The sequence below is a fragment of the Glycine max genome, chromosome 7, assembly GCF_000004515.6.
Source record: "Glycine max cultivar Williams 82 chromosome 7, Glycine_max_v4.0, whole genome shotgun sequence".
NCBI lineage: Eukaryota > Viridiplantae > Streptophyta > Magnoliopsida > Fabales > Fabaceae > Glycine > Glycine max.
Genome location: NC_038243.2, coordinates 4,227,410 through 4,251,552, shown reverse-complemented (window position 1 = coordinate 4,251,552; position 24,143 = coordinate 4,227,410). Strand labels below are relative to the sequence as shown.

The 24,143-nt window shown below is 30.7% G+C and overlaps 3 protein-coding genes and 1 long non-coding RNA gene across 8 annotated transcripts; 1 reads left to right on the top strand and 3 right to left on the bottom strand.

Moving 5' to 3' along the window:
• Positions 1-1,923: 1,923 nt before the first annotated feature.
• LOC102665356 (uncharacterized) lies at positions 1,924-3,187 on the bottom strand. The gene has a single exon (XM_006583144.4). The coding sequence runs from the start codon at positions 2,849-2,851 to the stop codon at positions 2,258-2,260; it is 594 nt and encodes a 197-aa protein (XP_006583207.1). The 5' UTR covers positions 2,852-3,187; the 3' UTR covers positions 1,924-2,257.
• A 9,684-nt stretch (positions 3,188-12,871) lies between these two features.
• Positions 12,872-14,159, bottom strand: LOC106799329 (uncharacterized). The gene is made up of 2 exons (XR_001389013.3): positions 13,454-14,159; positions 12,872-13,362 (listed from the first exon to the last, which is right to left on the bottom strand). It is a non-coding gene; the product is annotated as an uncharacterized lncRNA (long non-coding RNA).
• An 891-nt stretch (positions 14,160-15,050) lies between these two features.
• LOC100782484 (RNA-binding protein 24) lies at positions 15,051-17,817 on the top strand. Of its 3 annotated transcripts, none has more exons than XM_006583143.4 (7): positions 15,051-15,197; positions 15,543-15,731; positions 15,848-15,986; positions 16,296-16,407; positions 16,509-16,545; positions 16,842-17,088; positions 17,174-17,817. In XM_006583143.4, the coding sequence occupies exons 2-7, from the start codon at positions 15,543-15,545 to the stop codon at positions 17,305-17,307; spliced, it is 858 nt and encodes a 285-aa protein (XP_006583206.1). In that variant the 5' UTR covers positions 15,051-15,197; the 3' UTR covers positions 17,308-17,817. The 3 variants fall into 3 exon arrangements, with proteins under 3 accessions (XP_006583206.1, XP_006583205.1, XP_014633218.1); XM_006583142.4 differs by having other exon boundaries at positions 17,171-17,817; XM_014777732.3 differs by having other exon boundaries at positions 15,071-15,197; positions 15,613-15,731; positions 17,171-17,817.
• A 1,806-nt stretch (positions 17,818-19,623) lies between these two features.
• LOC100037476 (granule-bound starch synthase) lies at positions 19,624-24,143 on the bottom strand. Of its 3 annotated transcripts, none has more exons than XM_006582757.4 (14): positions 23,976-24,143; positions 23,301-23,666; positions 23,139-23,219; positions 22,920-23,018; positions 22,751-22,840; positions 22,247-22,310; positions 22,063-22,163; positions 21,822-21,931; positions 21,443-21,698; positions 21,173-21,349; positions 20,873-21,064; positions 20,674-20,760; positions 20,447-20,575; positions 19,640-19,964 (listed from the first exon to the last, which is right to left on the bottom strand). In XM_006582757.4, exons 2-14 carry the CDS (start codon positions 23,655-23,657, stop codon positions 19,848-19,850), a joined length of 1,860 nt encoding a protein of 619 aa, XP_006582820.1. In that variant the 5' UTR covers positions 23,658-23,666; positions 23,976-24,143; the 3' UTR covers positions 19,640-19,847. The 3 variants fall into 3 exon arrangements, with proteins under 3 accessions (NP_001236366.1, XP_006582820.1, XP_006582819.1); XM_006582756.4 differs by having other exon boundaries at positions 23,301-23,669; positions 23,976-24,131; NM_001249437.1 differs by lacking the exon at positions 23,976-24,143 and having other exon boundaries at positions 19,624-19,964; positions 23,301-23,657.

Here is a 24,143-nt window from a genome sequence, read left to right as displayed (position 1 = left end):
AATTACATTTTTTATCCCTTATAACAATGGTGTGTGGTTTTAGTGATTTTAATTGTGTGAATTAAGTTTTTAAGTATTGAAATTGTGAAAATTAATTTGGTCTCTCTATCATCCCTTCATAATTAAATATTTACTGTGTTTTATGAATATTGATAAAATTAATTAATATATAATGAAATCCATTCTATAAAGTTGATTTTGAAAATATGTGATTTTTGTTTGAATGTTTTTTATTCAAAAAGTAAGGTAGTATCAAAACTTATATTTTTTTTTTTATCCTACTCAAAAGTTACATAAAATTGTTTCACCTCATAATTTAGACCCAGAATTAATATTTTAACATAAAATCAAGCATGTTAATATGTACCCAAAATCACATTAGCTTGACAATATATAGTGATTTTAGAGAATGTAATATAAAATTAAATACGTACTTAATAAAATTTAATGAAGTGACACTAAATGATAATGTATTGATAACATGTTATCTAATACATATATTAATATAATTTTATTACACAATCTTTCTAGTATTATAATTATGAAGGATCAAAAGTGTAATTAAAACATGTCAATATATGTATCAAATAATACAAAAGTTTTGAAAAAAAACTAAAATTACATTATTGTGATATCTGTTGGTCCAATTTGCATAATTGAATCCCGGAGACCAAAGTTTTAAAATTATGATACCTAAACAACCAAGGCAAAAATTACAATTAAGTTTTATTATTTTATCTAATTTATTTCATACTTGTCTCTCCTTAATTATTATAAAAAGTGTTGTAAAAATTTAAATAAAAAGCATACTCAATGAAAAAAATAATTATAGAATGCCAACAATATCAAAAGTAAAATGATTTTTTCAAAAGAAAAATGCATTTCTGATACTCTAACTTATCATTTAAAAGGAATATATTAATAAATTATAGCTTTTAAGAATCTAATAAATTTAAATTTATTATATACTAATATATATCTTTGAAATATTGAAAATAGAAACAGATAATTATAATTTATATAAGAATAGTTATTGTTATTTTAATTAATTTTAATTTCAACTAATTGATTATTTTAATTGCACAATTAAGATTCACTGTTTTTTCACCTTAATCTTTCCCCTAATATGTTTAGGTCTTCAAACTAATTTCAAGCATCTAAATGTAGTAAATGTTCGTTGAAAATAAAAATATTTATTAACTCAAGAGGTTGGTCCAGAGAAACAAGATGGAGTTTCACATTAACTTCCACGTGTATTTTTGTGAGAGATAAATATAAGTATTCCTATACCTTTGAATGAATTTGAGTGTCATCTCTTCCTCCTAATTTTTTAATACTAAAAAAAATCAAAGTATAATAAATATTACTTTTCTAGTAAAAGTTTATTACTTTTTAAAATGTTTTAAATTAAATTTATAAATATTTTATATTATCCCTCAAACAGAAATTGCCATATAATTAAAAATTATTGATTTTTATAATAACTACTTTATAAATTATATCTATAATAATTTTTAATTAGTTAATAATGTAAAAATATATTCTATGAAATTTATACTAAAATTTAATTCATTACAATATCCACAATTTCTTTGCATATATATTACCCTTCATGGCTTAACGAAAAACTAAACAAAATTAGAGAAAGATCTAGTACATTATTTTAGATTACAATACAGTTTTGTCACCTAAAATTTAATGAAAATTTTCTTCGTAATTTCCTTTTTCTATTTAAATTTAATCTAAATACACACTAACAGTTTAAAAGTATGTAATACTATTTTAAAATTCATATATAGATTAATTTCTAACAGGTTAATAGTAGAAATATCTTTATACTAACAATAAATATATATATATATATATATATATATATATATATATATATATAAAGTTCAACATACACATACTTTTCTCAATTTATGTAACAATATAAAACATATATCATTAATATTAACACAAACCTTGTATATAAAATTATAACGTCAACACAAGAGAAACATATCATATACAAATCCCTTAAACCTAAAAAAATATGAAAGTAATTTGCCCTTATTTTTAAAATGATATAACATAAAGTAATAAACAATATCTCACTTCATCACATGCAAATATATACACAAACGTACAATACCTAAAATAAAATATTTAACAAGTAGACAAACAAATGAAGAAAATAATAATCAGGGTCGTTAAACACTAGCAAAAAAAAAGTCAAAAAAGTAGGAAAAAAATCAATTAATTAACATATAGCTAGCTATTGTAAACCCATCTTCTCCGACATAGAACCTTTCCAACTGCTTGCCACACTCCACTGATCGGAGTTCGCCACCGACGACGGCACGCCGTTACCACACTTCGCCACCGTCCTCACGCTCTCTATCAACGCCTCCGTCCTTGACTCCTGCGACAAAATCTCCGACAGCTTCTCGGGGCTTATCACCAACTTCACCTTCCACACCCCACTACTATTGTATCTCGGAATCACCTCGGGTGGTTCCGAGTACACGTTGTTGTTGTTGTTATTTTTCTCGCACGTTGACATTCGGTACGGTGTTAAGGTGGCCTCGGCGTCGGAGAATTGTCTCGTCAAGCTCTTGCGAGAAGAAGAAGGGTTTAGAGGGAGGAGGTAGTAGACTTCTCCGCCGCGGAGCTCTTCGTTTTTGGGGAGCGGTTCGGAGAACATGTCGCGGCGGCTTCGGAAGATGCCGTGGCCGGGGAACTCGCTGGTTATGCACTCCACGGTTATGGGAGAGAAGAGTTCCATGATGCCTCCGTTTGAGGTAACCACTTTCACCATCATGTTTTCAGAAACGCCGTGGTGTAAACCTTTGAACACGCAGTTTCCCATAATTAGGGATGAGCACGGGTTGAGTTGGGTTAGATTTAGAGGAAAATAAGTAATAAGACACGAATTGTGTTTGTTGTGGTTAAGGTGCACATGGAGGTTGTGTTTGTGTTTTACTTCGTGGTTAAGGTTAATAAAAAGGGTTTGGTTTTGGGGGTGAGGAGGTTTCTTGAGGGTTTCTTGTTCATGGTTGGGAAGGAAGGATGGATGAATGAGAATGACTAACCGACACAAAAGGACATGAAATCCTTTTCTTCTATTGGATCCGGAATCGGGTGTGCGTTGCTTGGTGACTATTATTAGTGTGGGTGGTCCTACTTTACTTGGATTATTAGCAAGGAACTAATGACTGAGATATAGCATGATCCTTCTTTGTACACCAAGTGATGGATCAATTATGCAACAAATTGTGCTATAAGGTCAACGATTCGGGGATCATTCATCAATTTCACAATGTATCAATTTGAAAACAAAAATAATAACAAAGTGCTTAATGTTTAACACGAAATATGTGAATCAATTATGGTGTGAGATTGTTTCATATTAAATACTTAGAGGATAAATTTTATTATCTATAACATTTCCCTCATTCCAATATGATTGTTTTAAAAAAAATTAGGTAATGTCTCTCTTAAGAATTGGATTGTGAGGATTGTATGCTAAATATAAAAATGGATCGATTTTACTGTAAAACAATTAAAGAAAAGTAAAAATAAAAAATAAAAAATACAATAATAAGTTATTAACAAAATATATGTGTAATATTAAAAATAATAATACCTAAGCAAAGATAACATGCAATTTATTGATGGAAGATTTCTAAGATTAATTAATTAATACCTAATTTTTAGGTGTGGTAATGGTTTTTTTTAAAACACGGTTTCCATGCATATTTTAAAAACTCAACTAACGCCTTAACTAAAGTTTTAAAAATAAAGGCATTAATGAAGTACAGAACCTCATAATAAATTTCACACGGCAACAGTAACCTCTACGCCTAAACAATTAATGATTATCATAGTTTAAATATTTATTCTCCAAGTCATGGGAAAAAATGGAACAACACATACAACAGTTTATAAGATATGCATGTTAGTTTTGTAATATTAAACATTATTTTTCAAACATTTCTTCATTTAATTTAATTTTAAAAAAATACTCATGTAAAACATGAAATACTAATTAATATTAACAATAACACACAGCAGTTTATAAGATATAAGAGAGATATCATGGATCAATCTTAAAAAGAGATGACTCTGTCTCTAATTGTTTATTTCCTTTTAGTTTTCAACGTGGATTTTATTTCCAAGCTTCGTCTCTCCTTATATATATATATATATATCAAGTATTCAAGTCATTTGTCATGTTAAAATCTCTTAATTGAATTAGTGACTGTTTTCAACAAAATTATCTTTTGAATTCCATAAGGATAAAGAAAACTACATTTCTGTAGGGAAAAATATGCTAAATTTACTGAAATATTAGTGAAAATATAAAAAATTCTTACACATAACCGGTGATAATTTCTTGTCATTTTTCCTTTTATTGATTTTTCATGAGTAAGAAATAAAATATCACATAAAGATATATAACGGATGGACTTCGACGCCTACACGACACTTTTGCAATAAATTTTTATCATAAACATCAAACTCGACTCAAAGTAATATTTGCAATAAAAGTTAGAATCAAAATGGTATAATATATTACTTTTTATAAGAAGAAATCGTAATTATATATGGTCAATGGTGCATTCCTTCTCATTCGCACGGTGGTTCATATCAATATTATTCAGCTTACGTTTGCTTTAGAAAAGGGACCCACGTTTGACCGTCTGCCATAAAAAGATGAGTGGGTGGTGTAAAAGTTGATAAATATTTAAAATGTAATCAATGGTGATTCATTTTCATTCATGGGGTTGTTATCCATTTTACCTTTGCTTTAGAAAAAAGGGGACCCATTTTTCACCGACGGACTAAAAAAGATAATTGAGTGGTGTAACGGATTGAATAATAAAATGGATTTTTTTATCATGTCATGTAATTTTTTTATCATGCCATATGCGTAAAGTATCTAGGTTTTGTTTATGAACATATTTTGTCAAATAATCGGGTTGCTTATGTTTAGTGAAATTTCTTTTCTTAATTGCTGTTTTCTTTATTCACACTACCCAAGTTTATGATCTAAGTAGGAGGGTAAGAAAAAACTCAAGAATGGATTCAAAAAAATCAAATCAAATCGAATTATTTTGAGAGAAACATTGAACCAATCTATTTTATAAAATGGTTAGTTAATTGAACCATTTTTATAAAGTGACTCGGTTGTTTGGTTCTCACTGATCTATTTTATGAACGGTATCGAAATGAATGATCAGTTAGGTTAGGATTTTTAAAAAATCCAAATTATGTAGTCCTAGATCTAATTTAAAGAACTAAACCCCATTTCAGTTAAACAAACATAGTATATGTATATTAAAATAGATTTGAACATTTAAGAAATGAAATGGTTAATCTGGTGGTGATTTGGCAGGAGCAGGAGGAAGCTTAATTGGTGAAGGATATGATGGGTAGGACCATATATAGATACGTGATAGGATAAGGGATCCCGGTTGATATCAAGGTGATAGTGAAAGGTTAACAAAGTCGATTCTTCCGGCGAGTCAAAATCAGAATCCTTGGCGACCAAACTCAGGTTGCCATTGTTGGATTCCTTTGATGTCTCTGACGTGGTGGTGGTGGGGGATGGGGACAAAAGGACAAAGAGACAAAGTGAGGAGAAGGAAAAAGAAAAAAAAATAAAATAAACGAAAAAGATGAAGAAAAAAATTGGCCTTTAATTAAAAAAAAAAAATAGTATATCCAATTGTTACCATTACTTTCTCCTTGTGCAAAACTTGTTTGCCTTTCTCTCCAAGGTGACTGTTTAAAGGGAGAGCAAACCATTAAGTAATTTTGTGTTTTTGGTCTTTTAGATTCTAATTGTATAAATTGAGACTTTTAAGATATTAAACTTGTACAATTTTAGTTATTATATTAATCTTTTATTAAATATTTAATCAATCTTATGGACATGATATTAAATAATGATGCATTAATTAATAACGTGACAATTAACCTATTTGACCGACACATATGCAAATATAATTTTATTATGCTTTTATTAGTTCCTTTAATATCGCAATCATAAGAAATCAAAATCAAAAGTATAATTAAGTCATAAGAAAATTTGTATTTTTGAACTGATTATCGTCTTAGAAAACTAAAGCAAAAATTACATCTTGAACTAGAGTTCTTAATTATTAAATTTCAATCAACTATTTTTTCTAATCATTTTCTCAAAAGGCATGCAGAGACATCTGAACAGGACTAAATTTTAATCAATGTTTTAATTATAACTCTCTTTCAATATCATTACTTTCTTGAAACAAAGTCTTCTTTTATACTGTATATCTTTACTGTTCGTTCTAGTTTTATAGAAGAACTTATCCTTGAAAATTTATTGCATTTCATATATAGGTTTAACTTACTTTTTTGGATTCATTGAATTCCTCCAAGCCAATAGATCCTCTTGCATCTCAAATATAATGTCTACCACTTTTTAAAAATTGATGTTTATGAGTTAAATGATAAAGAAAAAATGGAAATAAATTTTTCATTTTTAATATATTGTTAAATTTGATAATTTTTTAAAAAAAAATAGAGAATTTAAATGATAATTTACCATGGTTTACTGTTCTAATAATCTTATGTTTATATATATATATATATATATATATATATAATTCTCTTAAATTAAAACCTTACTACTAAACATACAGTAAAAGAAAACTGATCAATTGACATATCATACTATGCGTTGGATAAATAATTCTGAGCTCTGACTAAAAAAATTACAACTATGTACTTTCTATATATGATCAAAATAACTATCAAAGATAGTTTATGTTTATTTTGAATATTATAATGATCTAACACTTACTATTTTCTACTTAAATTAATTAATAATGGTCTGTGTACATTTTAGCTCAAGTGGGTAATTTGAAACGGGAACTTGCAGCCATACTCTACAGGAACTTCCCTTTCCAATTAATTTCCTTTTCCCCCCATCTACATTGTGACAGCCCTACAACTTTCGGTGATACTTGATTACAAATTGAAACTTGGCTTATAATGATGAAGTCTGCTAGATTAAAACGACACCACACTTGGTATCATGTGGAATTCCTTTATATTCTTTAACTAGCTCTATATAGGGCTACAGAATTGAGGTCGATCATTTGGTTTAGTTCACAACTTTGGACTAACTTTTCAACAAATGACGATAAGTGTTTGAAAGGTTTATAGAAATACCACAACTTCAACACACTTTATGTTAAAAGGTGTAATTAATTATAACTTATAAGGTTCGGCTAACCGGTTAAAGAAACGGGAAAATATTTAACGTGAAAATCATAAAAAATAAAAAAAATCATGAATATAACATAATTTTTTATCTTCTAATAAAAATATTTTTATTTTAAATTTTTTAACTAGTATCCTACGAATATTTATTAGTATTTGTCTAATTTTTAAGAATAGTTTTTGTGGTCCAACATTCAAAGCGTGGCATTATATAAAACACATGATGCCTTTCTAATCTAAGGTTCACTAGAATTATTACCTCACGTACATTTTATTTTATATAATAAATGATGGTCATTAACGGCATTAAAATGATGAAGAATTGAAAGGAACTTAAATTTCGAAGTTGTCAATGAAAGCACAAAATTATTATCTCACATGCACTTTATTCATCATATAACGGTTCTAACTTCTAATTAATTGTTGCCAATGTGAAAGACAGTTCACTGTTTAATATCCTTCTTTTTTTTTCCTGTTTCTTTTCTCTTAAAAACTCAAAGATACAATTTTTTTTTTAATGTGCTATTAGAAACCAGTATTTAATTTGTGGAATATTAGATTGTGATTTCGCGGTTCCAGTTACAGCATGGGTGATTATGTAGGGTGTGTTTATTTGCCCGTCGAACAACAATGTTATAAGAGTAATGAATAATTCACGTTGAACCTTCATTTGAGGCCAAAGAATTGAAAATCAAGCACACGTGCAGAACCAGAATAACAAATGAAATGCAAAACCTTTAGGAAAACAATAATATACAGATAATTGAAATGTAAAATAAATAGAATGCATACAATTTATATACAAATTTAAGATAAATAATGTCAATGTGTAACATTAATCTACACAAAATAAAAAGCTACTCTTCAATTTCCCGGTACAACTGGAATCTTTTATAATTATCACTAGGAGGACCTTCCAGAAACTCAGAATCATTAGGATCGACTTAGTAATGGAAGATTTGAAATAATATGTATGAGATCATATGTGTGTGATCATTATAAAAAAAATCAGAAACTCAACGAAGATGAATATTTAAAAATTATATAATTACATACTCCTCTCCTTAGATTAGCAATAATTACATTTACAAAACAAGTTTTATTCCTTTTTCTCTTTGAAAACATAAAATGGTTTTCGAAAACTAAAATAAAACAGGCCCAAAATACTTTTTTTTTTCCTCTCTCGCCTGTTGTAACAAAGCAAGCCATACTCCCTCATCAATTTACCAATTTTGCTTGCAAATTACACTGATTTCCTTCTTTCTCTCCCTGAATCAGTGCTTGTAAAATTGTAATTGTACCTGATCTCTCATTCAGTCAGCTAAAACAAATTCACATCAAATTATACGATGAAAACCAGTGTGCTTTTAGTACCAGTCAAACCAAGCACACTTCATGCAACCCAACAGGCTATAAATACCAGCAACATAATTGTGTTAAGGGTTGAAAAATTTTCAGTGAATAAAGAAATCACAAAATATTTCAAAAAATAAACAACACCTCATTGTTGTATATAAAGGAATCCAACCACAGAGGAGCAGAAAAACGTAGCTAAGCAGAGTTTGAGCAGCCTCTATTCAATCCCGAGGATCATTCATTTTTTTTTTATTCATATAATGTTGAATCTGGGTCAGTTATGCCTTCCCCTTTTTTTGAAACTACTATTCCTACTCCAATAGTGCTATTGGCACTACCACTACCAAGCTTGGTGAAATCCCTCTTTTGCCCCCTCACCAAATCCTCATCCCTCCCCTTCCCTTGTAACTTCCCCATTCCACCCCGCCCCATCCAGATCCAAGTCTCACTGCTTTGCCTCACCTTGTCGTCGAGTCTAAAGCAGCGCCGCTGCCGGCATGCCTCCACAAGCACCATTGCGACCCAAATGATCCAAACACCATCACCTAGATCCACATGCGACCTCAACCTCCAAGGCCCTCTGTACATGCGTGATGACGAGGAAGGTCGAGGACAAAGCTCGAAGGTTGCGCACAGAGAAAGGAGATAGGGTGGGTTGTTTTGAGTGGTCTATGGGGAAGAGGAACGGAAACGGAGGGGGAGGAAAAAGAAAAGTGAAAGAGGAGGGTGTACAACAGTAAAAAATGAAAAAATATATGAAAAAACAACAAAATCTTAATTTCTTTTCGCGCACAAGGGTGAAAAAAACACAAAATATGATTTTTTTAATATTATACAACGGAATGGTATTTTTGTTGTTTTTTTTTCACCCCTATTAATAATGAAAATATAATTTTATTGTTTCTTTATACAACAAAATCATGTTTTCATCATATTTTATTTTTTTCACCCCATTTATGTAAAAAAAAAAAAACACATTTTCATTAAGTTTCCGTCTAAGGGATTATTTGGGAATATAGTTAAAAAGAATAATGTTAACAGCAAAAGTGATACTATCAATAACAATACCTTGTTTTTTTTTTTTTTTTTTCCTTTTGTGATGCGTTAGGCTCGGTCCAATCTCTACATAAAGTTATTTCTATTTTAATTTTAGGCTCTTGTACACCCCTATTTAAAATCATGGGAACACCTTTTGAATATCAAGACTTAGATAAAGATAATACTGGGTAAGAAATAAGTTATTAATACAATGTGAGTGAAAAATAACTAAAAATATAGGCAGTAGTACTGACACAGTGTAGGAGTATATAATTTATGTTTGTCAAAAAAACAAGAAGAGTATAATTTATGGATGTTTAAAACTTCAAATTATATGGCCACCTCTCAAAAAGTTATCTATATATCCAAAGGGATGAAAATATTACATTGAGGAAGTAATGGACATAATCGGTATAAAAAAATATGATTAATCTTAGCACATAAAACAAATATTAATTTAATTTAGAAAACAAGGGAAAAGTGTAGAGGAGAGAAGTATATTAGGTTTTTTTTTATTTCAAAAGAATAGGAAAAATATATATGACGCAAAACAAAATGTATGTGTGATGAAAGAAAAGAAAAAAAAGTCTAATAACTAATAGAAAAAAGAAAGAAAAAAGTCTAGAAAAATCTCAAGGGTTTTAGTAAGATTATTTTATAGATGTTTTATATTAAAAAATATGATAAAATTCATTAAATTTTTTCTTAAAAAATAATCCATTAAAATTTGTATATTTTTTAATACCAAAAGATTTTTTATAAGTTATAAAAAATTCTAATTGAATACCACCAGATTTTGTTGTCTTTCTTAAAAAAATCTTAAAAGTCTTCATTAAATATCACAATACTTATTTATACTATTTAAAAATTTTGATGGAATACCACAAGACTTATTTATACCATTTAAAAATCTTAATTGAATACTACAAGACTTTATTATAATAAAAAATTCTTTTAAAATCCTTTGAAATCTTAATTCAATAACCCCTTTTTTTCATCTTATCATTATGTTCTTTGAATCCTATCTAAAAATCTTATTTTCATCTTATCTTTATTATTCTTTAAATCCTAATTTTAAACTATCTTCACCATATATTTATTATATTATATTGTGTTTTCATGATTATTATACAATATTTTATATTTTTTTCATGTGACAATATGTTTCAAGGTACGTTCATCACTAATTTCATGTGACACTAAATTGTTGATGTAGACTTGGATTAAAAAATGAATGAACGCACTTAAAGAAAAGAAATTATTGTCAAAAATTTTGCTTTGTAATTAAGATGTATAGTATATGAATTTAGTGAAAAAAGTACCTTGAAATGCAGTGTCACATGAAGGAAAACACAAAATATTATATAATAATGATGAAAACACAATATTATATGATGAATATATAGTAACAATAGTTTAAAAATTAGGGTTAAAAGAATAATAAAGATAAGATGAAAAATAAGATTTTATATAAGGTTTAAAAAATACTAATGATAGAATAAAAATAAGACTAACAAATATGAATATAAAATAAATATTTTTCATTTTTTTATTTCTCGTCAATTATCTTAATTTTTAAGTGATATTTTATTAAAAAATATATACCTATTTTAAAAGTATATTTTCGAAACTATGAATCATCATAGTTCAAGAAATATCTTTATGAAATAGGTATATGTAATTCTAGAAAGACATTTCTGAAAAGCAAAAGGAGTGTATTTCTTTAAGAAAAATGGCATAATAAGTGAGTAATTGAGAGGTAAAAAGAGCGGTATGGAGTGTAAATAGCAAGAGCCTATTTTACTGTAGTGTTAGGCCTACAATCTTTTGTCCACAAATGCAAAACTAGCCCAAAACTAAATAAAATCAATTTCCAAGCATATATGATTTATTTAAAATGACACAAATATGTTAGTAACAACGAATTAAATGAAACCAATTATAATATAATTCTTTAATCTATTAATAAAAAATTATGAAATTAGCATTTTGCTTTCTTTATTTTTTCACTTTTTAGTATTATCATTGATTTTTTCAGGAGTGTTATCGTTTATTGCATTATATATGTGTTTATTACTTTCATTAATTGCATAATAATGATAATATGCTCGTGTATCAGTAGTAATAATTAACATTATTTATTTGACTTTAAAAACATTGCTTATTTACTTCATTCACTTGTTGGTTTATTTATTGTAGGTATATAGCAAGTTGTTAAATAAATTGTTAGCTTAATTAAATTGTAGGCATATCAGTGATGGAAATGGGATGTTAATTGTTAAACAATCCATTCGTTAGTACATTTATCATTATTGTAATAATTAATGTTAATCAGTCCCACATCTATGCATGATTTTTAAAGTAAGTACTACAAAAATCAATTATTTTATCATACATAATTATCCAATTATATAAAAAATATTTACACTATTAATTTAAAATTTCAATAAGAATAGCAACAAAACTTAATCAAACAAAATATGTGTTACACGAATAAAATCATTCTAAGTGAAATAAAAAGCAACATTTCAAAAAATAAAATATTTAAATTTTTTTTCCATCACCTATTAATTTAGGGAGGGAGGGGAAGAAGAGAAAAATAGTTATTTGGACAACATCATGCAAAGTCCAACCTTGATTTTACCTTAAATAAGGAGAAGCTTTTAGGGTGGACAAATTCCTTAGGTTGTTCATCGATGAACCATAAATTTTCTAATGAACAGTGTCATTTGTTATAATTTTAAAAGAATAAATTAGATGTGAAATGACAATAATACTCCCAATCAAAATATAAGAGATTTCTGTGTTGTGTTTGGTACGGTAAAGGGGACTTATATCTACTTTCGAAACGGCGGATTCTACCCTAGTATGGATTTCACGAACAGTACCTAAAATTAATATAAAAAAATTATTATTATTTTATTATAATTTGTATAATATCTATTATACTCCCATTTAATATAAGAAATATTTTAGGCTCCAACGACGTTGTCACTACACGAGTTCCGACGAGAAGCTCGCCACTTGATGCGACGGCGGCACGCGACACCCATTCTTCCGCGGCGGCCTTCCGGCGAAAAGCGTCACTACTACCAGTTCTTAGAAGGCAACATCTCTAGCCTTTCATTGACAACTAAATAGCTTTGGAATCAAATGAATCAAGATCTCAGAAAAATCTTAAACAATCGAATGAATGTTTCTCAAAATTTTATTCTGGTTTACTGAATCAAGAAAAAAAAAACTCATTTCATAGAGAAAAACCATTGTACCCTACATGAATCAAGTTGAGACTTTTGTGCCTTTACAAATTACAACTCCATCTGATTCAGCAACATGAAGAAAACTCCACCGCTCTCATTAATCTCAAATTCCAATAGATTAAGAAACCAACTCTGATGCAAAAAGTAATTTACACAGCAGCAATTGATAAAATAAACGACGCATTAGTCTTTAGCATCCCCTCTTTCCCCTTCTCCTTTCTTCACCAACAACCGAAGCACACAAACACAAAATGAACACCCAGGAAACAAACGTATGTTTCTGGTTCCGATCTAGAAGCTCTCCTTCTACATGCATAGTAAACAAAACTGCACGAAGGCCTTTGTTGCTCTGTCGACGAAGAGTTTGGCGATGGCGTTGTCAATCGCAAAGGCAACTATTGGTTTGGATCATACGCGACACGACGGCGAAGCCACGGTGTCGCCGGAAAAGTTTGATCTATGATGTGAGATAAAAATGTCAATTCCATGAAAAGCAAACTCACGAGACACTATTCACACATTCACACAAAATTCCGTACGAGACTTACCTTGGTTTGATCTAGACGGTCCATGTTTCTTAAATTCAAATCCAACAGCTGATAATTTTCGGTGCACCGGTGGACAACCTAGTCATTTGGTCCATCCTAGAATTTTTCAAATAAGGAAAGTAGGTTCATGATTAGGTTGCATGACTGTGACAGTTAATTGGTAATGCTTCAATTTAAAGGTAAATAGTAAATACATTAAACTGAAGAAAATCTAATCACAAATAGTCAAATACTGTTTCCTTCCTCCATCCACTTTGACCATTTTTTTACGCCGCATACCTCGCTTGCCACTTGTTTTCTTCTTTCTCTGCCTATGGTTTTTCCTTTCAACGCCAAAAGTTTTTTTTTTTTTTCAAGCCTAGGATGGTGTGTTTATCCATTTATCTCTTTAGTAAACCTTTTTTTCTTCTTCCTGGTTTTCATACCTCGAACAAAACAGATAGAGTTAACTTAAAATGCTACATGAAGTGAAAATGGAATTCTTTATGAGATTTGCTTGTTTAACATGTTTGTGGTAAGCTGGCTTACTGTGGATTCACATCTTGTGTTACAGCTTGCTTGTTAATAAAATATTTAGCATCTTCAAAAAACATGTTTGTGGTAGCTATAAGAATCCAAAGTTAGGAAAGTAGAGCGTTATGATTTAAGAAAGAGGATATTGAAAAATGTTTCTTTATTAGTTTTATTATCTTAAAAGTAATATAGAAATGATGCATACTAGTAGTTTTTTACAAGTTAGTTTTATTAAGAACCTTTTTTTTCTTCAATATAAAGCATCCAACCTTTTTGCCATATTAACAAAGTGTTTGAATTCTCATCCACACTCTTCAAATGGGAATCAAAGAAGCAACAGTTAATTGCTTTTGATGTGTTTTTGTGTAAAAATTTAATAAAACATGGATTACCAACTAAGAATGTTCAATAGATGGGAGGATTCATCAACTACAGAAAAATGTAAGCTAAATTCAATTTTCCCACATTTCCAACTTATATGACAATTAGAGAAGTTATTTGAGAAGTGATCAAACTAACAAAAAATTTCTTACTAAAATTGAGTATGAAACAAGTTGTTAACCCAATACATTGATTGGGTTGAGTAAAATAAGTCTCACAAGTTTGAGCTCGTACTCAACAAGCTATAGAGGGGGCATCGCCCCCCTTTCCCTAAATTTGTCATAAAAAGGTAGGAAACAACAGGTTATTTGTCTTCTATAAGTTAAAAATTGAATTAAAAGGGGGTTGTTAAGCAAAGCAAATTCTTACAGTTAAGCAATTTTGATAAAGAAATAGATGGTGAATAATGAAAAGTGGAGGGAGGGTTGTTTTGGGATATTTGAAGAGTTTGATTGATGTATTAACAAATAAAAATAAATAAAGTGTCCAAATTGGAATCTAAAATTTAATTTTAGCTTCCCTTTTAATTATCCTTTTTTGGTTAATAAAGTTGAATTGCAGCAGCTATACACACAAAAAGAGGAAGATAATTACATTGAGAGAAAAGCAGAGAAACACAGAAGCATTAATAAATAAAGGAGTATTGTTTATTTATAGAAAAAGCTTTCATGTGAAAGTTATCGTATCATGTCCATAAGTGATAAGCCCCACAAATATCCCAAACAGAGCAAGCAACATTAAGGTGCACATAAGGAAGGTTGAATACGACCAAGCAGAAGTTCTATGCTCCTAAAATGACACATTATTATGTATGAAATAGCACAGAGAAAGGGGTGATATAGTAAAAAAGGTTGGTCTTGTTATTTCTAATATTGTATTCCATATTTTATATAACTTGTGTTTCAATGATTCTTCTGTATTTTGTTATGAGAATTTGTTTTTCTTTTTCCTTCATTCTCTTCCTTTCCACCCTTAAAAGTAATGATATTATATACCATGAACACAACCACAAGTGCATGAATGTTTTCAACTTTTCATTGATGATTTGATCATGTAATCTTCCAAAAGAACATTCTTTTTTCTCACATAATTTTCTTTTGTAATCCAATTTTGCTTTTGGTTGTTTGAAATTTTGAGATTGTATGTATCTCTATTCATTTCTAAAACAAATAATATCTCCACAAAGCAATTTCAGATGGTGGGTGATAACATCAATTCAAGGCAATATAATATTGATATAAATTCTACCAAAATCTTTGTTGGAGGGTTGGCTTGGGAGACTCAGAGGGACACAATGAGGAGGTATTTTGAGCAGTTTGGAGAGATCTTAGAGGCTGTTGTGATCACAGACAAGAACACTCTGAAATCCAAGGGTTATGGTTTTGTAAGCCGCCCCCCTTTATGATTCTCATGTCTCTTCTACATTGGCATATTTGCTTGTTCATTTCATTTGGCATGTAGTCTTAAACATTGAGTCTTTGGTTTTGTTTGTTATCCTAGGTCACATTCAAGGATCCAGAGGCAGCAATGAAAGCATGTCAGAACCCCTCTCCAATAATTGATGGAAGGAGGGCAAACTGTAATATTGCATCTATTGGTGCAAACAAGAATCGGACACGGGCTCCACAACATCAACATGGTTTCAATCCGTCCATTTTCCTTTATCTTATTACACTGTCCTCTTTCTTTTCATTTTATTTTTAAAATTTCAACTTGTTTTTTCTGTATTCTATTTCTCTGGAAAAAGTTTGAGTTTTTTCCCTTCTAATCTATATCTATTTATCTCATACTAAGCAAGAAGTTACATGCCACCTTTACTATTTAGTCATCAATTAAATATTAAACAAATGTTTATGATACATGGCATAAGTTTATGATAGATGGCATAAGTTTTTTTAAAAAATAAAATAAAATAAAATTGAGAAGCAACTTCACACTGTGGGTGCAGGACGGTCTAGAGCAGCACCTGGTGTGTTGGCCTCACCTGCTTATCATGGCACTTCCTCTACATTTGTCCATCAAAACAGTGGGCAATACACATTTCCCAATTCAAGTTTTGGGTAACATGAACACACCATGTGTAGTTTTGGTCATTTTTCTATTTTGCATGTCAATTTTCTCCCTTATTCCCACATTCTCTAATTCTGCTTCTTTGCCGCAGATACACTGGATATTCACAAGGCACAATATACCCCCTGGTAGGTTTTTGTCTAATAAGTACTTAAAAATAATCACGCAATAAATATAGAATAGATAGCGCATATACAGAAAATGTAACAAATTTTTACATTGTTATTCAATTGTAAAGATAATATATGATAAATTTGTAAACTTTAAACTACTTAAAAGTCATATAATGATTTTTTATTTATCAATGATATAATTCTTTTTACAGTGAAAAGTAACAGTACATAAAAATTAAACTCATAATTATATCTGCATTGTGCATGTTCTTCATTAACTTTGGCATACTTTTGTGTGGGCAATTTTGCAGAGCTGCTATGGGGTATTTGGAGGTCAACAAATCTCAACTTACTACCCGTCCAATGGGGCATCTGGCCAAGTGGGATTGGTTCATAACATTTACCCTTTCAGTGCCCAATATTCATACAATAGCCATTCTCATGGTTTTGGAGTACAATATCCACAAATGATGCAGTTTCCAATTCTCCCTAGGCACTATGGTTCAGCTGGTATCCTTGCACTTCCTTCTTCAATGCCAATGCCAAATATTAGTGCAGGTAAAAGTTAATTCATTTTATTGATATAATCTATTTGACTATCCAACCAAACAAGAGTGCATTAAAGGGTAAAATAATGTAGCAGTTACAACAACAGCAACTACAACAACAGCAGAGGCAATAAGAACAAGTGTAGGAACTTCACAAACCGCTGGAACAACTTCTGAACAAAATTCTTCTGCTGAATCTCTACATAGACAAACCCATGATGCCTTGTAAAGCTAAATATGTTGAAAGGTGATGAAAAAGGGTAAGAACCAAGAGGGGATGACATTGATTATTTAAGAAGCATATTAAGTAGTGATTCCTAAAAGAGGCTGAGAAGTACTCCAATAACTCAACACGGAACCCTTCATTCAAGGAATGGGTACATGATATACAATACATAAAGTTCATGTCACTCATCAACCAAAACCAATCCTTAATTCATGCTCTAAATATTGCAGCCTTATACTCTTCCTTATAGGCTAATTTTACTAACCCTGGATTGACTAGTTATTTTGAAGGAACTTACTGAATAACTACTAAGATTAGTTTTTTTTTTTTTTTTTTGACAACACTGCTAAGGTTAGTTCATGGTGGGAGATTTGAATAATTTACAAAAAGATCTTATGTTAAAAATCTCATCATCTATCGTTGTATACCAAAAAACAAATACATTGAGCTGGGACTGCTCAATCCGTCAATTTACTAATGCGGCGAATGAATGTCATGTGATGAGGTTTTGAAATAAAGTCTCTTTGCTTTTACGTACATAATATAACTATAAAACTGTTTTAAAATAATAATAGTTATAAAAATATAAACTAATAAAAGTAATTATGTCGATACCTCGTTACAAATAAATCAATCCTACACAATGGAATCGGCTTTATAAAACAATCAAGCCTTTTCTTTTCTAATATAGGGATAGTTTATACCTTCCAATTGCTGGCAAGTTTAGTTCATAGCCATTCCAATACAGAAAACTTAAATCCGTTGTGGGATCATATACTTGATGGATTTATGCCACAATTGGTGAAGACGTGATACCGAGTAACATTTGTTAATAATACTTCAGTTAAAAAAAAAAAAGTTGATTTATTAATATCTTGAAAATATTTGTTAGTATCTTGATATCTTCCTAAAACAATGTTCAATTCACTTGGATTGAAAAATTGAACTTGAGATGAAAGAAAAATAGAAATTATAATTCATTTTTATAACTCTAAATACTTTTTATAAAAGTTTTCTAAATACTGCCTTAAAATAAACTAAAAAGAGATCATGCAACAAACTTTTCTGTGAAATGGATTGAAATAAATTTTAAGAAAAAATTATAAAAAAAATCATAAGTCTCTTTGATAAATCCTTATAAGTTCTTTCAAATGTTTCTTAAACTAATTTTTATTGAGAATTGTATCATGGTGGCTTTAATTTAGAGACAACGATTGTCCGTTTAGTACTTATAGTGGGTACTTGATACATTAGAGAGGCATTAAAAAGTATAGATTACAAAACGGACTATCCAATCTAATTCAGGTTAGCCCGATACAAGTTGCAAACTATAATGGAATAAGCCAAGAAAATCCAAATTTAATTTGGACCTAAAAATGAAGCACAAGCCTTGTTTTGTGGGGTTTTAATGGATTTTAGTGGACTTAGCCCACATTAAACCATGATTAGGGTAGGCTGAAAAGTCGACATTTAATTTGAATTAAAAAATTTAAACACAAGCCCTATATTTCATAGGGACGAACTCAGTCTATTTTTTTTACCTTAAAAAGTAAGTGCAAAAACTAAAATATGCAACTATAAGGCTAAAGCAAAAAAATTGTTTAAATGAACAATTAGATTCTAAATATTCAATCATCTAGATTTTGTAAAATAATTTTTTTATTAAAATTGAGTAAAATAAATTATTTTATATCTTTTAAAAAAAATAGTACTAAATAAGTTTATAGTAAAAGTTGATGTAAAAATTTCAATTCAATGTAAAAGTGAGTTCTTTTTTTTTTTTAGGAAGACGTTCTTTTCATCCTCAGTGAAACGTGCCTTTGGAAACAAACATTATTGAACTTTTTAAATAACTGACCATGATATTTTTTGTCTGCCCTCAACCTGGACTAATGGGTTTACTTAATGCAACACCATGTTAATCGGCATTGCTACGCGCACCAAGCAGAATTACCGGTACATCCAGCAGTTTCACAAATTTTTCATTTTGTCCTTTTGTAGAAAGATACGGATCAACTGATCAATAAGTCTCATACGGAAGTTTTTTTTTTAATTTTTTTTTCAAAAATATTAGTTATAAAATAAATAAGATTATTATACATAACACTAAACTTTCTAATATATATTTAATACACATGTAAATTTAAATAATAAATTTTGTGACAATTAATTTTGATATAACTCATACGAATTTTGATATAACCCATGTTAATAGTCTTAGATTCGAGACATGAACAGGATCAAAATAAAATTATATAAAAAAAAAACCCACCTTTTGGAGCCAAATATAGCCTGGGAACCTGTGTCATATCTAGACTATTAAGAAACGCTTTAATTTATGCTAATCTTGAAAGACCTGCACTCATTACACTGATTCGAATAGTGTAATTTCCGTGTCCATGTACATTTCTATAATCTATTTAGAAGAAAACAAAAATTTGGAAGAAGGATATAAAACATAATATTAATAACAAGCAAGGGGCTGGGAGAACTTCACGAGACTCAGACTAGGAGAGGCTTCCCTCACATCTTTGTTCTTATTATTATGGTGTTGCCACATTTTCCTTTGCCTGTGGAGCAATTTCTTCTCCATCACTTCCAGGTTCACTGCCAGGAACTCCCAAGCTTAGCAGCACTTCCTCCCACTCCTTAGCAGGCCCCTATTTCCAAAACAAAATTCAGTTACTAAGATTAAAGAGATAAATATGGTTTGGATTGGTAGCTTGAAATAGTTGTGGGGAAAAACCATGAGAAAATTGTCTGTTGAGAGCGTAAAGAGTTTTTATATATGATAAGTTTATTGATTTTATAAAGAAAAAAAAAAGTTATGCACTGCAATGTGAAATAATTTTGCACTCTCATCTAATCACTTATCACCATGAATGATAATTTGTTGATTTTTATAATAGCTATCTTAAAAGTCTTACTAATGATAATGTGATCAAATGACAATATTAAAACTATTTTGCATTACCTGTGTGTGGCCATTAAAGTCTTTTAACGAAACTACCTTAAAAGTCATATTTATCATGATTTCTTATTGATTGACACTGATAATCAGTGCATAGAAATTAAATTCAAAAAATATATTTAAATCTCATCACAGCTTATGGTGTATTACTCAGGTTCTTCCTTTACTCACCTTCCATGAAAGATCTTGAGCCATGCAGTTCTTGATAATTTCTGTAAAAGCTGGAGTTCCATAGACTGCAAGGGCCCTTTTGACAGTCTTTGATATAGCATCCACATCAGCCGGATCCACAGCATCACACTAGAGCAAAATATTGAAAAATAAGATAATAATGATTAGTGCTTAGAACTTCAGCTACTAAGGACACTTGAAGATTCTGAACTGATGGAGGATATTACTTCAACATTGAAGGCACCCATCTGAAATCCAGTGAAGCCTTCTTTGACAGTGTCAACTAATCCACCTGTTGAGGCAACAATTGGTACCTAGCACCGTGAAAAATAGAAGTTGAAGAAAAATGTAAGGCCAATGATTAGAGGAAATCTTATTGCGGAAAAGAACACTAGATATGAAGGATTGTCAAAGCAAGAATTATACAGATCCATAGCGCATAGCTTGTAACTGAATGAGACCACAAGGCTCAAATCTGCTAGGAACCAATATAAAATCAGCTCCAGCTATTATCATGTGGGCTAGGGGAACATTGAATTTTGCCACTCCTCTGGCCTTATCAGGGTATGATATTTCAAGTTCCTCAAGCTGCTTTTCCATTTGTTTTTTTCCTGTTCCCTGAGACAATAGAATATCATCTTTAAATGAGATTACTTAATCCTTTTTTTGTGTGAGAAGGGTTGAGAAATTGTGAGTACTTCTTTCTTTTTTTCATTTTATACTTACTAGGGCTACCAACTGAACATTCTGCTTGATAAATTGGGGAATGGCTTCTGCAAGAATATCAGAACCTTTTTGCTCTTCAAGCCTACCAATGAAACCAATGAGAGGAATATTTCTGTCGACTGGCAATCCAACTTCTGCTTGGAGGGCTTCTTTCAGAAGAGCCTTTGCTTCCAATACCTAAGTAGGGGAATTTGTTATTTAGGTATTTTCCTTATGAACACAATTTAGAGATACTTTTAACTCTTAAGAAAGAAAAAAAAAACTTCTTACTGTTGAAACATCATATTTGACAGCTATATATTTGTCAGTGGTTGGATTCCACTCCTGAACATCCATGCCATTCACAATTCCAACCAAACGACCATCATCATCAATTTTGCGAATGATGTTGTCCAATTCCACTCCTTTGTCTGGACCTGACACCAGTTCTTTAGCATAGTTTGGACTAACGGTTATCACAAACCATGATTCTATAAGTCCAGCTTTCAACCAATTGATTTTCCTTCCAACCACTGGTTTAACATGCCTGCAAGATTAGAACAATATAAAATAATTAAAATGTGTATTTGTATCTGAATTTTTTTGGGTGAAATATGTATTTGACTATTTGTATCTGATGGTTACAATTCATAACTAATGAGCAACATACCCATCAATAAAGTCAAAGGAGCTCTTAAATTGGTCTGGGAGATTTAGAAGTGAGAAGTCGGCGAATGCAAATCTTCCTTGGTAAGCAATGTTGTGGATACAAAAAACAACCTGGTATTGACCGCAACCAGAAAGAAAATTTGAACAGCTTGTGAGTTGATCATGAATGTTAAATTAGGTAAATAACTAAATATCTACATAATATCACTACAGAATAACAAGCCAGTGAGATTTAGACCTACCCGGGCATTCGTATAGATGCCCCTTGACTGGTACATACTTTTCAAGTAGCAGGGGATAAGGGCAGTGTGCCAATCATTGGCAACAAAAATGACATCTTCACCTGCATACAAAAAAATTAGAACATCATGCCTGAAAGATCTGATGTTACCTTTGAAAAACTTCATTTATGACCTTAGTCCATACCATATGGTCCAGAGAAATATTTACTGGAATTAAGACTCAGAACCCTTGGGGCTTCCAAAGCAGCCTGGACATTAATTCAAAGAGAAAAAAATAAGGAAAGGGAAGAGTAGACATTAGATGGATATTAATAAAGAGCACATATTACAATATCCATCATATAACTCAAATGCAAGTAGCCTTCTTGCACTCAGAACTGCCTATTACTACTAAAAAATATGCTGCAAAAGAGAGTATTTCCAGTGACAAACTACATGTATTCTTATATCAATTAAAATGTGTCATACCGCCATGGAAATGATATTATGCCTACTAATTTATGTAGCTAGTACAACTGTTAAATCCCATGCCCCCTCCTCCCAAGTTGAAACATATATCTCAGGCAAAATAGTAGTTTTTTTTTATTCTTTTCTGGTAGCAAAGAAATAGTTTTCTACCAAATGTATTATAAAAACTGCAATATTTGTGAACAGAACTCTTGCAATCAAAAGGATACCAATATAGAACCTGGCAAAAGAGGCTAAAACGCAGTTGGTTGTCTTCGTAATCATTTCCAGTAGTTGGTCCATAAAGTTTTTGTCCAGTTTTCCCCCATACCTTGAAGTTCAGTCACACTAATCAGTATCTGAAAGCAAAGCAGTGAGTATATAGTAGAAAAAATAAGGAATATTCCAACCTTTTCAAGAAACCAAGGGTGATCCACAAAGACACGATCAACTCCCCTCTTATAACAATGGAAGAAGCGAACCTTTTCTGTTCTATCTCCTACTTTCACCTGTAATAGTAAGCAGCAGAACACAATGCATTTAACTATAGAACAACACAATTAGGCGAAAACCTCTTCTACCAAGATAAAATTAAAAACATGACTTCTTATATATAGTCAAGAATATACCTCAATTACAACACTTGTATCCCATGCATCTTTGTACTGGTCATAGCGCGGCACAATAGTCATTACTCGATGCCCAAAACCCTAGAGAAGGACTGATTAGAGAGAGTCTTGCACTCACTGAACACCAATATGTCAATTAATAAACAATAACAGTAAGCTTACTGCCAATGCCGGTGGTAGACCTCCAAGAACATCTCCCAACCCACCAGTTTTGCACCATGGAGCCACCTCGGTTCCTATAATTATGAAAGTCATGCCACATGTGATCATGCCTTTAGGCCTGGCATTCTTGCCTTGAGGTCCCTTCCTCATAGCTTGCACTGCATTGGTTTTAATTGGGGTTCTGTTAAGTAGCTCATCCACCGGGTTCAAAATTCTTAGTCCATTATGAGTATTTGTCTGCTTCAGAGATCTAAGTCCCATTGCTACTGCTTTAGACTCATATGAAGCAGTTGTTGGTCCATGGTGGACATGAGAATTTCTAGAGACTAAGTTACTTGAAGCAGTCAATGTCGCCATCTTTGCTACCTGCTGTGAACAACAAAGATTCCTTCAGAATTAGACCAACATTAAGGTTTCTTAGTTACTTTACTCAATTGAAATTATTTTGTAGCATCACATTTGTACTTAGTGCTATGAGTTCAAAGTTCTTAACTAGTACATATATGTTCATGAATGGTAGCATAAGAATTAAGATACCATGTTACTCATGAAACTGTCTTAATTTGTTAAGAACAATTGACACTTAACAAAATGGCACATTAAATCAGGACCACACTAAGAAAAGGAAAGAAAATAAGAAAAAATAGTTGAAGTTTGGGAGTGGAACTAACTAACCAGACGCTGAAGCAGCACAACAAAGAGAGTTTGGGAGAGAGAGGTGGTAGAACCAAGTTGCAAGGTTAATCAGAAGGGCAAAGATTTAACATGAAGAATCATCATTATATTATTGAATGAATTGCTTCAAAACAAATGCACAGAAGGCTCCAACATTTGTAGTTTGGT